The 12,284-nt window shown below is 52.9% G+C and overlaps 1 protein-coding gene across 1 annotated transcript in view; it reads left to right on the forward strand.

Annotated features, from left to right (window-relative positions):
• Positions 1-12,284, forward strand: part of QSOX2 (quiescin Q6 sulfhydryl oxidase 2) — a gene marked incomplete at its 5' end in the record, with an annotated part of 40,741 nt that continues 28,457 nt past the window's right edge. Inside the window, one exon of the mRNA XM_012654722.1 lies at positions 1-223. Coding sequence (XP_012510176.1) covers positions 1-223 — 223 coding nt within the window. The remainder of the gene's footprint in view (positions 224-12,284) is intronic.

A 12,284-nucleotide genomic window follows, 5' to 3' on the forward strand; every position in this document is an offset into this window, starting at 1 on the left:
CTGCTCGTGCTGCTGGCGGCGGCGGCGGCGGGGCCGGGCGGCGGCGGCGCGGCGCGGCTGTACCGCGCGGGCGAGGACGCCGTGTGGGTGCTGGACAGCGGCAGCGTGCGCGGGGCCACGGCCAACAGCTCGGCCGCGTGGCTCGTGCAGTTCTACTCGTCGTGGTGCGGCCACTGCATCGGCTACGCACCCACCTGGCGGGCCCTGGCCGCGGACGTGCGAGGTGAGGCGCGGGTCCCGCTGCCCCTCCCGGCCGCGTGTCCCTTCCCTCTCCGTCCCGCCTCTGCCCCCCGAGGAGCCGCTCGGGCCAACGCCGGCTTTTCCTGGGGAGGGGCTGAGCCAGAGGCTCCCCGTGTGTCCCCAGGTGATTCGCGTTCGATGTGGCAAGGTGGACTGTCTCAAGTCAGAACGAAAGAGTCCCTCTCCGCAGCCCACTCCACAGTTGGGTACAGCGAAGCTCCCCCGCTGCCTCCCAGCGCTCAAAACAGCGCGTTTTGAGCCCCCGAGTGCTTCATTAACCTGCCGGGCTCCTACCTTAGCTGCTTCCGGACACGCATTCGCACATTCACACCCCATTCCCAGGGACTTCGTTTCAGTGTCTGGGGTCCCCGTTCCTGTCCCGCACCCGTAGCCACCCTTTCCCCTTTAAATCTTCATCCTCCTCTTCTGGGTTGGAAAGCTGACCGCAGGATGAATGCTGAGAGTGAGCCCACCGCTTAGAAACCCAAACACTGCAGAGACTTCTCTGTACAAGCAGAAAAAGTCTTACAAAGCATTTCATTGGTGGCTTCCTTGTTGACAGACACACAGCCTGTGAGAAAACGGTGGTTCACTAAACTACTGGTAACGTTCCCAGACTTTACTGCTGTTTAGCACGTTCCTGGTGCTGCGCACTGTTAATCAGTCGCTGAGTTACTCTGCTCCAAAGGGTAGAGCTGCAGTGGGCACGGGCATTGGCAGCATCCCACACGGTGGGTCCTTTAAAATGGTCTTTAAATCCCTGAAGTAGGAGCTGCTCTCCCGCAAGAGTGAGGTTTGGCAGGTCTCTGTTGCTAGGGTTGTGCTAACCTCTAATTACATGTTTCAGTGGGCAAGAGTGGTAACAAATTGCTACTCTTTCTTCCTGCACCTTTGTTTTTATGTCTTTTATCCAACTTTGTTGTATTTTTCTTATATCTAGACAGATTTACAAAGAAACTTTTCTTCGAGTCTAAATGGGGCTTTTTTTATCTAATTGTAAACGATTATATTAGAGTATTGGGCTTTCGATTCTGCTGGGTTTGTTTTCCTTGGTCTAATGTTTTCTTAAGTCCCTAGTGTTCCACACTGGCCAGAACTGAGGTCAGAGAGTGGAAGAGATGGACAGAAAACTCTCTAGTGGGTTTTTGGGTTTTTCGTAGACTTTGCTTTCAGAGAAACAAAGCAATTCAGTGATACAGAGAACTTTTCAGTTGTTATTTGGTGGCAGAAACGTAGATATGCACATTAAAATGCAGGTGGTCCAGGCAAGACTTGGCCTTATTTGTGCATTTGGTTTTGATTGTTTTCAGTTTAGTATCTGAAGTATAAAAATTGTAAACCAGATTCAAATATTGGAAACTATTCCGTCTTTGAACCAGCACGGAGGGAGCCTTGGAAATTGCCCCCGGAACTTGGAAGGAAGGTTATTTTTGAGAGTGAAACAGTGCAGTCCGTACCTAATGGCGTGATTAACTGAGAAAGGTTACTTTAAAAGGGCTGGCCTTCCTCCCAGTCGAGGCAGGAAGAACAGCCAGGGCCTGAGGCTGAAAGGGGATGTGGCTGAAAGTGAGAGCCAGCTGTGGCCCGACCGGACGGGCTGCAGCCGAGGCAGAGGGTCCCGAGAGCCGGACTGTGCCAGGGAGGCTGGCTGAGGCAGCGGCATGGTGGGAAGGGGCGCAGAGCCCTCAGTGCTGAGGACTGTCTTGCTCAGGGTCCCCACAGCTCTTTGTGAGGCTGGCGTTCTCAAAGTGGGGGTCACCTCGGGACCTGTTAGAGACGCTTGTCTCATGTCACCCCAGCCCAGGCCTGCTGGGTCAGAAACTCGGGGGGTAGGGCCCAGTATCCTGGCAGCACAAGCCCCAAAGTTGGAGGATCCCTGCTCTAAGGGACACCAACCCTGCAAGACACTGCAAGAAAGAGCCCTTGGCCAAGGGAGATGGGGAGTGGGGCACAGGAACTCCACCTCATGGGTGCAGGACACAGATGAGAACCTTAAAATTGCAGAATTCCTCAGTAAAGGAGCCTGTTAACTCAGACCCTTTGCCGCCTACGTGCTTGTCTGCAGGACTCTTTGTGCCTAATTTCAGCAGATTCCTCCTGGAATGTGGGGAAGGGCTCTCACCCTCTGCTTGGCACCGGGCTGACCCACAGGGCACAGGATGCCCTCTCCGCAGCAGTGCAGTTGTCTGCTCCTCCCACAGTCATTCCCATTGTCACCACTTTGGTCCTGACCAGTCACCTGTGAATTGGGTCATCCTGCCCATTCCTTTGGGTCATGCAGACCTTGGATTGGGCCCACAAGGGCCTCTTCCTGTTCTTGCCTCAAAATAGAGTGTCCAGCCAGCTCCCCGCATCCATCCCCCTCCCAGTCTCTGCAGCAGCATAACTTCTAGAAAGAGGGGGTCATGGTGCAGCTCTGCCCCCAGCCTAAGATGCCGCTAGTGGGCTGAGCCCAAGCTCCCACAGCATCTCTGCCCCTCCTCCCGTAGCCTCCCACCTGGAAGGGGCAGTAAGGGCAGCAGGTGGCCTGCACTGGGTGGGCGTCCTCCCTGGCTCCTCGGGGCTCTCTACTCACAGCTTAAGGGCACCTTCATTTTCCTAACAGATTTGAATTGAACTTTCTTTAGCTCTCTGCTGGCTGTTTCAGATTTTGGAAAATAAATGTTTTTCTTTATAAGAAGGTGGCTTATCAAACAAAAGGTCTCCTATTTGGTGTAGGCAGATGTCATCCTAGTGTTTCTATGGATTGGCTTAGGCCTGTCACTTCTGAGCACTTTGTGAAACAAAACTCTGCTGTGTTCCTGAAAATCGTTTGACCGATGTGATGGAATTTGACATACCTGTGGCCTGAGGCCCACACTTTGATCTGTTCACCGCTGAAATCTCTGAAATCGCAGAGCCTCGAGAGGACAAAAGCAGTGTGCCCTAATGGTAGACCTTGTGTTCCCGTGGGCTCTCTGTGGCCTTGGTGTCTGTTCCTTCCCTCTCACTGGGGAAACAGGGCAGATTGTCTGCTCTTGGCCTGGAATTCCTGATGAGACTTGAGCCCTCACCCACAACACGTGGAGTACTTCTAGAATGGTTCTGCAAGGAGGCGTCTTTTGTTAACGCTCTGATGTTGCTGGGGATGATACGTGAGGTGGAGTGAGATTATCTCTTGCGGTCACGCAGCTGAGTGACAGACTCGGGTCTGAATCCAGGCTTGGGTGACTCTAGACGCCAGACAGCATCTTCCCTGTCTTTGCAGAGGACCAGTCGGGGGCTGGGAGATGGGCACATCCTGTGTCTCTGTCATTGCTGCCAGGAGGTGCCCACAGGCTGCCTTGCCTTCCTGCAGAGCTCCTCTCTGCCCCACTGGTCTGGTTTCTTGTCTGCTTGGCCAGGCTGCAGGCTTCTCTTCCCTGAGGTGGGACTTGGTATTCCCCACAGGCCCATCAGCTGTTCGCTGGAAGAAGAAATGAGAAGGGCTGGAGGGAGGAGGAGGCGTGGTGGCAATGGCTGTGTGGCAGAGCTGAGGGTCCAGGGGCCACCAGACACTTGCTGGACCCAGGAGGAGGGCGGAGAGGGCGGAGGGAAGAAAGAGTCAGGCAGTGGTGGCCTCCTCTCCCTATACAGCCCCCACTGTCACGGCCACGTGGTTATTTTACAGAAAGGAGGATGTGTCCCCCGGCCTGGGGCCTCCAGGGCGTGGCCTCCTTGAGTAGCTGCCCTAGTGCATCTGAGGCTTTGCTGTGACCCAGGCTGCTCATATGTCATTAAAGTGAGGACTAGCAAGGTTTGCTGAGAAAGGCCTTACAGAGCAGGTCCAGCGAACCGTCACCACGGTGCAGTGCTACAGCGGAGTGACCCAGGGTGTAAACACTGCCGGGGTTACCTGACAGAAGATGAGCTGGGGGACTCAGTCATTCTCTAAGCTGTTCACTTCTTGTCTCTCGTCATCGTGACGCTTCATTTAACTAACAAGAGATGACATCATTGGGAATGCTGTTTACCCCTAAGCACCCTTGAACGCTGAGGACCGTCCGCAGTTCCGATTCAACAAAACTGGGCTAAATGCGGGAATGAAGAGGCACAGGGCCCCAGATCCACCCCCAGTACCAAGATGAGGCTGAAACAGCGGCCTGGGTTTTCTCAGACCAGCCCTAGGTAACTCTTGGACACTTTGTGTTAGGTTTACTGGTTGCTCTGTGGGTTTAATTTCTACCTAGGCCTGTGATCCCAAACGTGTGGCTTGAACTTGGAGCTCCTCTGAGAAGACATTCGCTCGGCCAGGAAGGGGCCTGCACCTGGCAGGAGTGTCCTCCAGTGGCTGGAATGTGGGATCAGAGACCCCGACGTTGCCCTGACTTCACGAGGGTGAAGAGGCCATGATGGACTGTATACCTCAAACACAGCACTGTAGTCGCATTCGTGTAAACCTTGGAGGTTAATTAAACTTCACTGTAATCATTTTCTAGAACTAATTGATGCTTGGCCATAAATTGGACTTTTATAGACTTCTTCATTAGAACATGACAAGTAATGGCAAAGGATTTAGTCTTGTAGGTTCAGTAATAGAGTTATTTGACAAGTAAATTTGAAATAAATTTTAGTCTACTCTATATAGAAGCTTAATTATTTCACAAGTATTTTTAAGCCTGTGGTACTAAAATAGCCACACTCCTGAGCGGAAGTGAGAAACAGGCACGTGGTTTGCTCTCTGCTTCCCTTTCGAGCCCCTGGTAGCGCTTTTCTGGGACTCCGCATGCTCCCAGCTGGCGCTGCCTCGCCCGTGCGTGGCGGGCGGGCCCCACATGGCGGTAAAAGCAGGCAGTTTGCATTCAGTTTAGAGGTTTCTTTCCTTTGTAAGCTCAGACCCGACAGGTGGGAAAGGCAGGAGAAGGGGAGGGTACCAGTTGAATGAGGCAAACACCCCGAAGCTAAACCCTTTAAATGTTTTGCATTTCATTTGATAAAATAGACTGTCATATCTTTTGTGTCCCCGTGAATACCGTCCATCTGCCAGGGTCCTCGCAGGGACTGCTGGCGCCTGTTCAGCTACGGAGGGCGGCCTGTGTAACTGAAATTCTCCGTCATCTGCCAGCCTTCCCAACGCGCACAGGCTGGCGTTCTTTCAAAGGCAGACAAAGGCCTCGCGAGGTGCCACTTCACCAGGCCCTGTGTTTGAGTGGGCTGTATTTTGTTGGGAGTGTAGCTTTGCAGGTGACTTGTTGATTCACAGGAATCTTAAGAAGCCAGAACAGTCGGCACCTCTGCCTGTGCGCACTGGCGGAGCCGGACTTTCCTCCTCTTCCTGCTGCTGTGTTCTGGCCAGAACTCGAAGTCTGCTTTGCGTTAATTCAGGTACCTGTTGAAATACGTACTGAGTCATTCCCTGCCCCAAGCTCTGTGGCAGGCCCAAGAGCAGCAGCAAACAAAACACTTGAGAGGGAGGGGCAGGCAATAAACCAAACAAAATGAGCAACTTAAGGATAGATTATAAGTCCTAAAAAAATAAGCCGCCTGATGGGACAGAAACTGGATTGGCACAGGGCAGTGGACGGTGGCCTGAGGGCAGTGTCTCAGACTGGGAGGATGGGGTACGGCTGAGTGAAGGTCCCGTGCAGGAACAGCATGGGCAGGGCCCCGAGACAGCAGGACCGCTGTCTCCAAAGGCTTTTTTTTTTAGAGATGGGGTCTCACTATGTTGCCCAGGCCGGCCTTGAACTCCTAGGCTCAAATGATCCTCCAGCCTCAGTTTCCTGAGTAGCTAGGACTACAGGCGTGAGCCACCACATCTGGTTAAAAGAAAGGACTTTGAAAGGGCCCTCGTGGCTCAAGGTGGTGACTGGGAGGTTCCTGATGGCACGAGCTGGCTGTGGGCTCGAGGGCCTCTGTGAGCAGTGTTTGCTTCTTCCTGCACGGCAAGAAGCCGCAGCACAGTTTAAGCAGGAGACCTGGTTTCTATGTAAAAATTCTCTGGCTACTTTCTGGAGACCCGAGGGCTGGAAACCAGCGGAGGACCAGTTGGACTGCCATGAGAGATGCAGGGCGCCCCCAGCAACTGCAGGGCTTGCCAAGGGCTGGGATTGGGTGGGGGAGAAGAGAGACGTAGTAACACTTGTCTTTTGACATCAGGTTTGTGAGGGCTTCCCCAGTCAACAGAAGGGAAGACTGCTTTTCCATGTTTTGGTTGTATGGATAGTTTTTGGCAAAACTTACCAAAGGCCACATCTTGTCTCCTAGGATCATGAGAGAGCGCAGGGAAGTGGACACTCACCCAAGATGTGGAGTGGCCTGGTCACATTCTGTCCGGGGTGCAGCTCCTGTCTAGCCCCTGGCCAGTCAGTCCCCCCTCCGGCTAGTTTTCCTCCGCATCCTGCTCTTAAGGAAATAATAGTTGAGACTTGGAAATGGCAACAAGGTGGGTTTCCTGCCCTTCGGTGCCATGTTGGAGCATCGTCCTACACGCCCACCCGCGGGCTGGTTGCCTGGGAGGACGGCCGTGTGTCGGCCGTGCTGTCGCCGCAGGGTGAGGGGCCCAGGCTCTGAGGCCACAGGGGAACTCGCAGACTCTCTGCGTGAGATGCAGACAGCTCCTGTCCAGTGGAAGAGGCAACCCCAAAGGTTGTGGCTTTCTCACCCTGTGGGACGTCAGCCAGCGGTGGCCCCGGCAGGCCGCGTGCTCCATTCTCCGGCACTGTTACCGGCCTCACCATCCGGCAGTCCCTTCCGCTGCCAGTTGAAGAGCATCTTTGACACGTGTTCATTCTGCATTTGTATGAGAATCGTGCTTTTAGCTTTTTGAAAATTATGCTTTGACACTGGTGTGGAACAGACTGAAAGTGTGGACCCCACGCTGGCGTTTTACCTGTTGGAGAAGTCACAGATGGTCCGGTGCAGGTTCCCCTTCTCAGCCCGCGAGCTGTTCGCCGGCGACTGCGGCCTGCTCGGTCAGCACCACGGCTCTGGCTCTTTTCCCCCCGCTATGCTTAGGGCGTCACATTGGGTAGAACTGAGGGAAAACTAAGGTGTTCTTGTGTGTGTGTGCGTGTGTTTTTGTTTTTTGGGTTTTTTTTTTTTTGAAACACAGTCTCACTCTGTCACCCAGGGTAGAGTGCGGTGGTGTCAGCCTAGCTCACTGCAGCCTCAAACTCCTGGGCTCAGGGGATCCTCCTGCCTCGGCCTCCCAACAAGCTGAGACTACAGTCGCTTGCTGCCGTGCCTGGCTAATTTTTCTATTTTTGGTAGAGGCAGGTCTCGCTCTTGCTCAGGCTGGTCTTGAACTCCTGACCTCAAGCTCCCGCCTCAGCCTCCCAGAGTGCTAGGATTACAGGCATAATCCATGTGCCCAGCCTCTTTTTCCTTTTTAAGCTGGCAGTTGCACCCATTGGATGCCTGGTGAGGCTGAAGGAGGAAAATCCAAGTTGTCGACCTGGAGTCTGCACTGTCTGTGCTTTCCTGGCACGGCAGCATCTGTAGCCCAGACCACGAACTTCCCTGGGGGCCTGTGCACCACCCCCTCTCTCCTTGGGCAGCATCTTCCCCGCGGAGGAGCCCTGTCTCATGGTTCCAGGGGTGCAGAGGCAGAGGATCAGGAGTTTGGGGAGGGATGCCTGGGACAGCGGAGGCTGCAGGAGGCCGGAGAAGGCATGCAGGGTCTGGCCTGGGGATAAGGGGTGGCCGGGAGAGGTCAGGGGGTTGACTTCACGGTGGGTCAGCCACCCTCAACCTCCGCCCTGACTGCCAGCGATGTGGGACACGGAGGGAAAAGGCTGCCGCTCCGCCAGTTACCTGTGGCGTGAGTGCAACTCGCGATGCAAATGCCCGAGCAGCCCGTTCGCGCGTACCTGTGAGGCGGGAGAGTGCTGTCGGTTGAAACGTTAATATCAGGAAATGACCCACAGGGTGCTCAGCTGGGTGAGGACTGTCCCTTTTTGTGTGCCCAGAGTCTCTGGCACCGGACGCGAAGAAGAGAGGTCTCAGCCTTGCTGGACGTCGGGCCACACTGTGCCTGGAGCCACCAGAGCTCTGTGGGTGGCTGTGCTAGGGCCAGGCGGTAACCCTGTTACAGCATCCCTGGCACAGATCTGGAGTCACCATGAGTTTCACCTTCGTGTGTGTGTGTGTGCGTGTGTGTACGTGTGTGTGTGTGTGTGTGTGTGTGTGTGTGTGAGTGTGAGAGAGAGAGAGAGCGCTCGCACGAGCACGTTTGGCCCAGCCCTGCCCTGTCGGCCGAGAGAGGGATTTTTCACAGCGTTGTGCCGCCAGCACCGCGCGAGCACCTAGTCGTGGTGAGCACTCGTTACAGTGGCAGATACTTAGCAGCCTTGCCACGGGCTGCGCATGTGTCTCACCCATCCCAGCCTCACGACACCCTTGGAAGGTAGATCTTACCTGTCACCTCCGTTTTATAGATGGGGCAACCCAGGCATGAAGAAGTCAGTAATTTGCCCACATTCTTGACACTCAGTAAGCGGCAGAGCCAGGACATGAAGCTGGATGGTCTGACTCCGGGGGGTGGGGGGGCGTCTCACCCTGTGCGGTGGCGTCTGCTGAGCGTTGGGCCTGTGGGTGCTGGGTGTGCCAGGCTTCACGGTGGGGACCGAGCTGGACATCCAGTTAAGGCAGACTCCCAAGGAAGTGTCATTCAGACGGAGACCTGGGGGGTGAATAGGAGCAAGCCCAGTGAAGGGGGCAAGGCAAGGTCCAGGCAGGTGTGAGGACGCGACAGAATAGAAGCCTGGAGGGACTTGCCGTGTGGCCGGTGGGGTGGCACGTGGCGAGGCTGGGGCAGGGCTCGAGGAGGCTGGAGGTGCTGGGAGCAGTGGCCTCACGGAGACGGGCGGAGACCAGCCTCGCTCCCCAAACCACAGGAAGCCATCTCGCTTCCTTCGGGGCCTGCCCCGTCTCTGCTCGCCCTTGCCAGCTGTGTCCAGGATCGTGGTGACAGGCAGGCTCACTCCCAGGAGCGCGTCCAGGGCTCTGGCCTGTTTCAGTCCCTTGGCGGGGCACGCGTGGACTCCATCTCCAGTCTCTCCACTAAGCGTCTCTCTGTCAGGCCAAAAACAATTTCCCACCGTCCACGAGGATGATGCGTCCATGCTGGGCTAAAACAGGCGTCTTATTTTGCCACTTAACTCTGGGTTGTCCTCCATGGAGAGCGGTTAGAAAAGCAGCGCCTCCATTAAATGTGCGGCTGACCCTTGGACAGCGTGGGGTTAGGGGCAGGGACCTCGCCGCGCAGACAAAATCCATGTGTAACTTTTGACCTTCCAAAACTTAACTGCTCATAGCCGACTGTTGATCGCAAGCCTCGCTGGTAACATGAACAGTCAATTCACACATATTTGTATGTTGTATGTATTATTATACAGTAATACTATATTTTTACCATAAGCCAGAGAAAAGAGAATGTTAAGATAATCATAAGGAAGAGAAAATATTCCGTAAACGGAAGTGGACCGTAAAGGTCTTTATCCCAGTTTTCATGTTGAGTAGGCTGAGGAAGGGGGGCTGGGTCCTCTGTCTCAGGGGTGGCAGATGCAGAAGCGCGGTGCGGGGTGGGGAGGCAGCAGGATAGGCAGGCTCGTTCGGTGTGACTTTATAAAATGCATCGTAATTTCTGTCTGACTTTTTTGTTTTTTCATTTTCCTAAAGGTGTTTCTGTACAGTACCAATCCTCCTTCCACCGAGGGCTTTAGTTTCAGTGCATGTGCTGTTGAAGGGTCCGTAGACGTTAAAAGCATCTGGAATAATCGGAACCTTCCGCCAAAATGGCTAATGCATCTTCCTCCTCATCGCCTGGCGCTGGTTTGGAAGCGTTTGGCGGAGATCATCAAGTTGTCTTCTATTCATTCTCCTGGCATGGTGTCTGTGAGCTCTTGAATTTCTCCATGTCTTGAAACCCTTCACCCCCACCTTCTTTGCCGTGTCCACGGTCCCTTTCGTGACTTCCTTGACTGGCTCTGTTGTAAATCCCGTGAAGGCACGCACAGCATCTGGTCACAGTTTTCTCCAGCAGGAATTTATCTCTGCAGGCTCGATGGCTTTTGTGACTTTTTCTGAAACAAGAGAGGCAGCTTCAGTGGTGGAATCCTTCCAGACTTCCATGGTGTTCTCTCAGCCAGGGTTCTCCTCCATGGCGTTGACAGTCCTGTCCACAGAACACCGTGTGTGACGTAGGTCCTTAAATGTCCTATGACCCCATGACCTGGAGGCTGAATTAGAGACACTGTGTTTGGGGGCAAATAGACCAACAAGCCTTTGGTGCTGAGCTCATGGCGTTCTGAGTGGCCAGGGGCATTTCCAATATCAAAAGAACTGTAAAAGGCAGTCCCTGACTGGCCAGGTTCTTCCTGACTCCAGGGACAAAGCATCAGTGGAACCGATCCAGAGAAGGGGTTCTTGTCCCACCTTCTCAGCTGTTGTGCAGCCAGCGGACTGGCAGCTGCTGTTTATCTTTCCCTCCAAGGCTTGGGGATTAGCAGCTTTGCAGATAAGGGCGTGGTGATTGCAAACCCAACTGCGTTGGCACAAAACGGCAGCAGGTAGCCTATCCCTTCCTGCCTTAAATCCTGGCTCACTTCTCTCCCTTACTAATAAATGCCCTTTGTGGCCTCTTTTTACTTTCATCTGCATTAGAAACCCGTTAGGAGGTGTCCTTTCTCCTCAGTGACTTTCTTCATGGCATCTGGGAACCTGTCTGCTGCCTCCTGGTCAGCAGGGGCTGCGTCTCCTGTTATCTTGGCATTTTTAAAAGCAAACTTCTTTGTAAAATTGTCAAACCATCCTTTGCTGGCATTAAATTCTCTGCCTTTAGATCCTTTGTCTTCCTTTTGCTTTAAGTTGTCATATAGTGACTTCACTTTTTCTTGAGTCATATTAGAGCCTTTCTTATGGCAATCGTGCACCCACGTAAAAGCTGCATTTTCAACACAAAGTATAAAGGTATTTTGCAAAAAGTGCAAGGTTTTCATGCCTGCTGGGGTAGCTGCAGCAGTGGCTTCATGAATTTCCTTTTTTGTTTTTTTTTTTACAATGGTCCTCAGACTGGATTTATTTATCTTTTTGTTTTTTGTATTTATTGAGACAGAGTCTCACTCTTTTGCCTGGGCTAGAGTGAGTGCCGTGGCGTCAGCCTAGCTCACAGCAACCTCAAACTCCTGGGCTCAAGCAATCCTACTGCCTCAGCCTCCCATGTAGCTGGGACTATAGGCATGTGCCACCATGCCCGGCTAATTTTTTCTATGTATTTTTAGTTGTCGAATGAATTTCTTTCTATTTTTAGTAGAGATGGGGTCTCGCTCTTGCTCAGGCTGGTCTCGAACTCCTGACCTCGAGCGATCCTCCTGCCTCGGCCTCCCAGAGTACTAGGATTACAGCCGTGAGTCACCGCCCGGCCTGGATTTATTTATGTTGAAATGGCTATAGCTGCAGACCTAAATCTACAGCACATATTGAGCAATTCTACTTGTTCTTGGAACGTCATGGCTTTGCTTCTTGGGAGCACTTCCAGCATCGCTTGTAGCACCCTGTTTGCGTCCCGTGGTTATTCAGGGTTTGTGGCATCATGAAAAATACCTAAGAACCGAGAGAAATCACCTTTTACTGTAATATGCAGTTTACTGGAGAGACAAACTGCCCGCGGGGGTGATTCACGTGACACAGTGTTTCAAGCAGATACTCGCAACACTTGAGGTCACCGCAGCAGCACCAGGAGGTAGCTGTGAGATTATTACACTAGCACAGTACTCGCTACAGGTAATTTTATACAGTTTACTGCCGCATCTTTATATTTGTTTACATTTCTCGCCATGGAATGGTACCATGTATGGTCTGTAAGTGTGTGCGTAAGTTTTGATAAGTTTTAACTTTTTATAATTTGTGCATATTTTATGGTAGTAAATGATAAAATAGATTAGTGTCTGCATATACTTTATGCAGATATTCATGGTATATCTTTTTCTTAACTTTTTCTAGGCTATGTGGTTCATCTGAGAGTTTTTTCAAATTGTTACATATCTCCAAAAATTTTTCCAATACATTTACTGAAAAAAATGTAT

This window comes from Propithecus coquereli, unplaced genomic scaffold (genome assembly GCF_000956105.1).
Source record: "Propithecus coquereli isolate 6110/MARCELLA unplaced genomic scaffold, Pcoq_1.0 Scaffold449, whole genome shotgun sequence".
In the NCBI taxonomy this organism is placed as follows: Eukaryota; Metazoa; Chordata; class Mammalia; order Primates; family Indriidae; genus Propithecus; species Propithecus coquereli.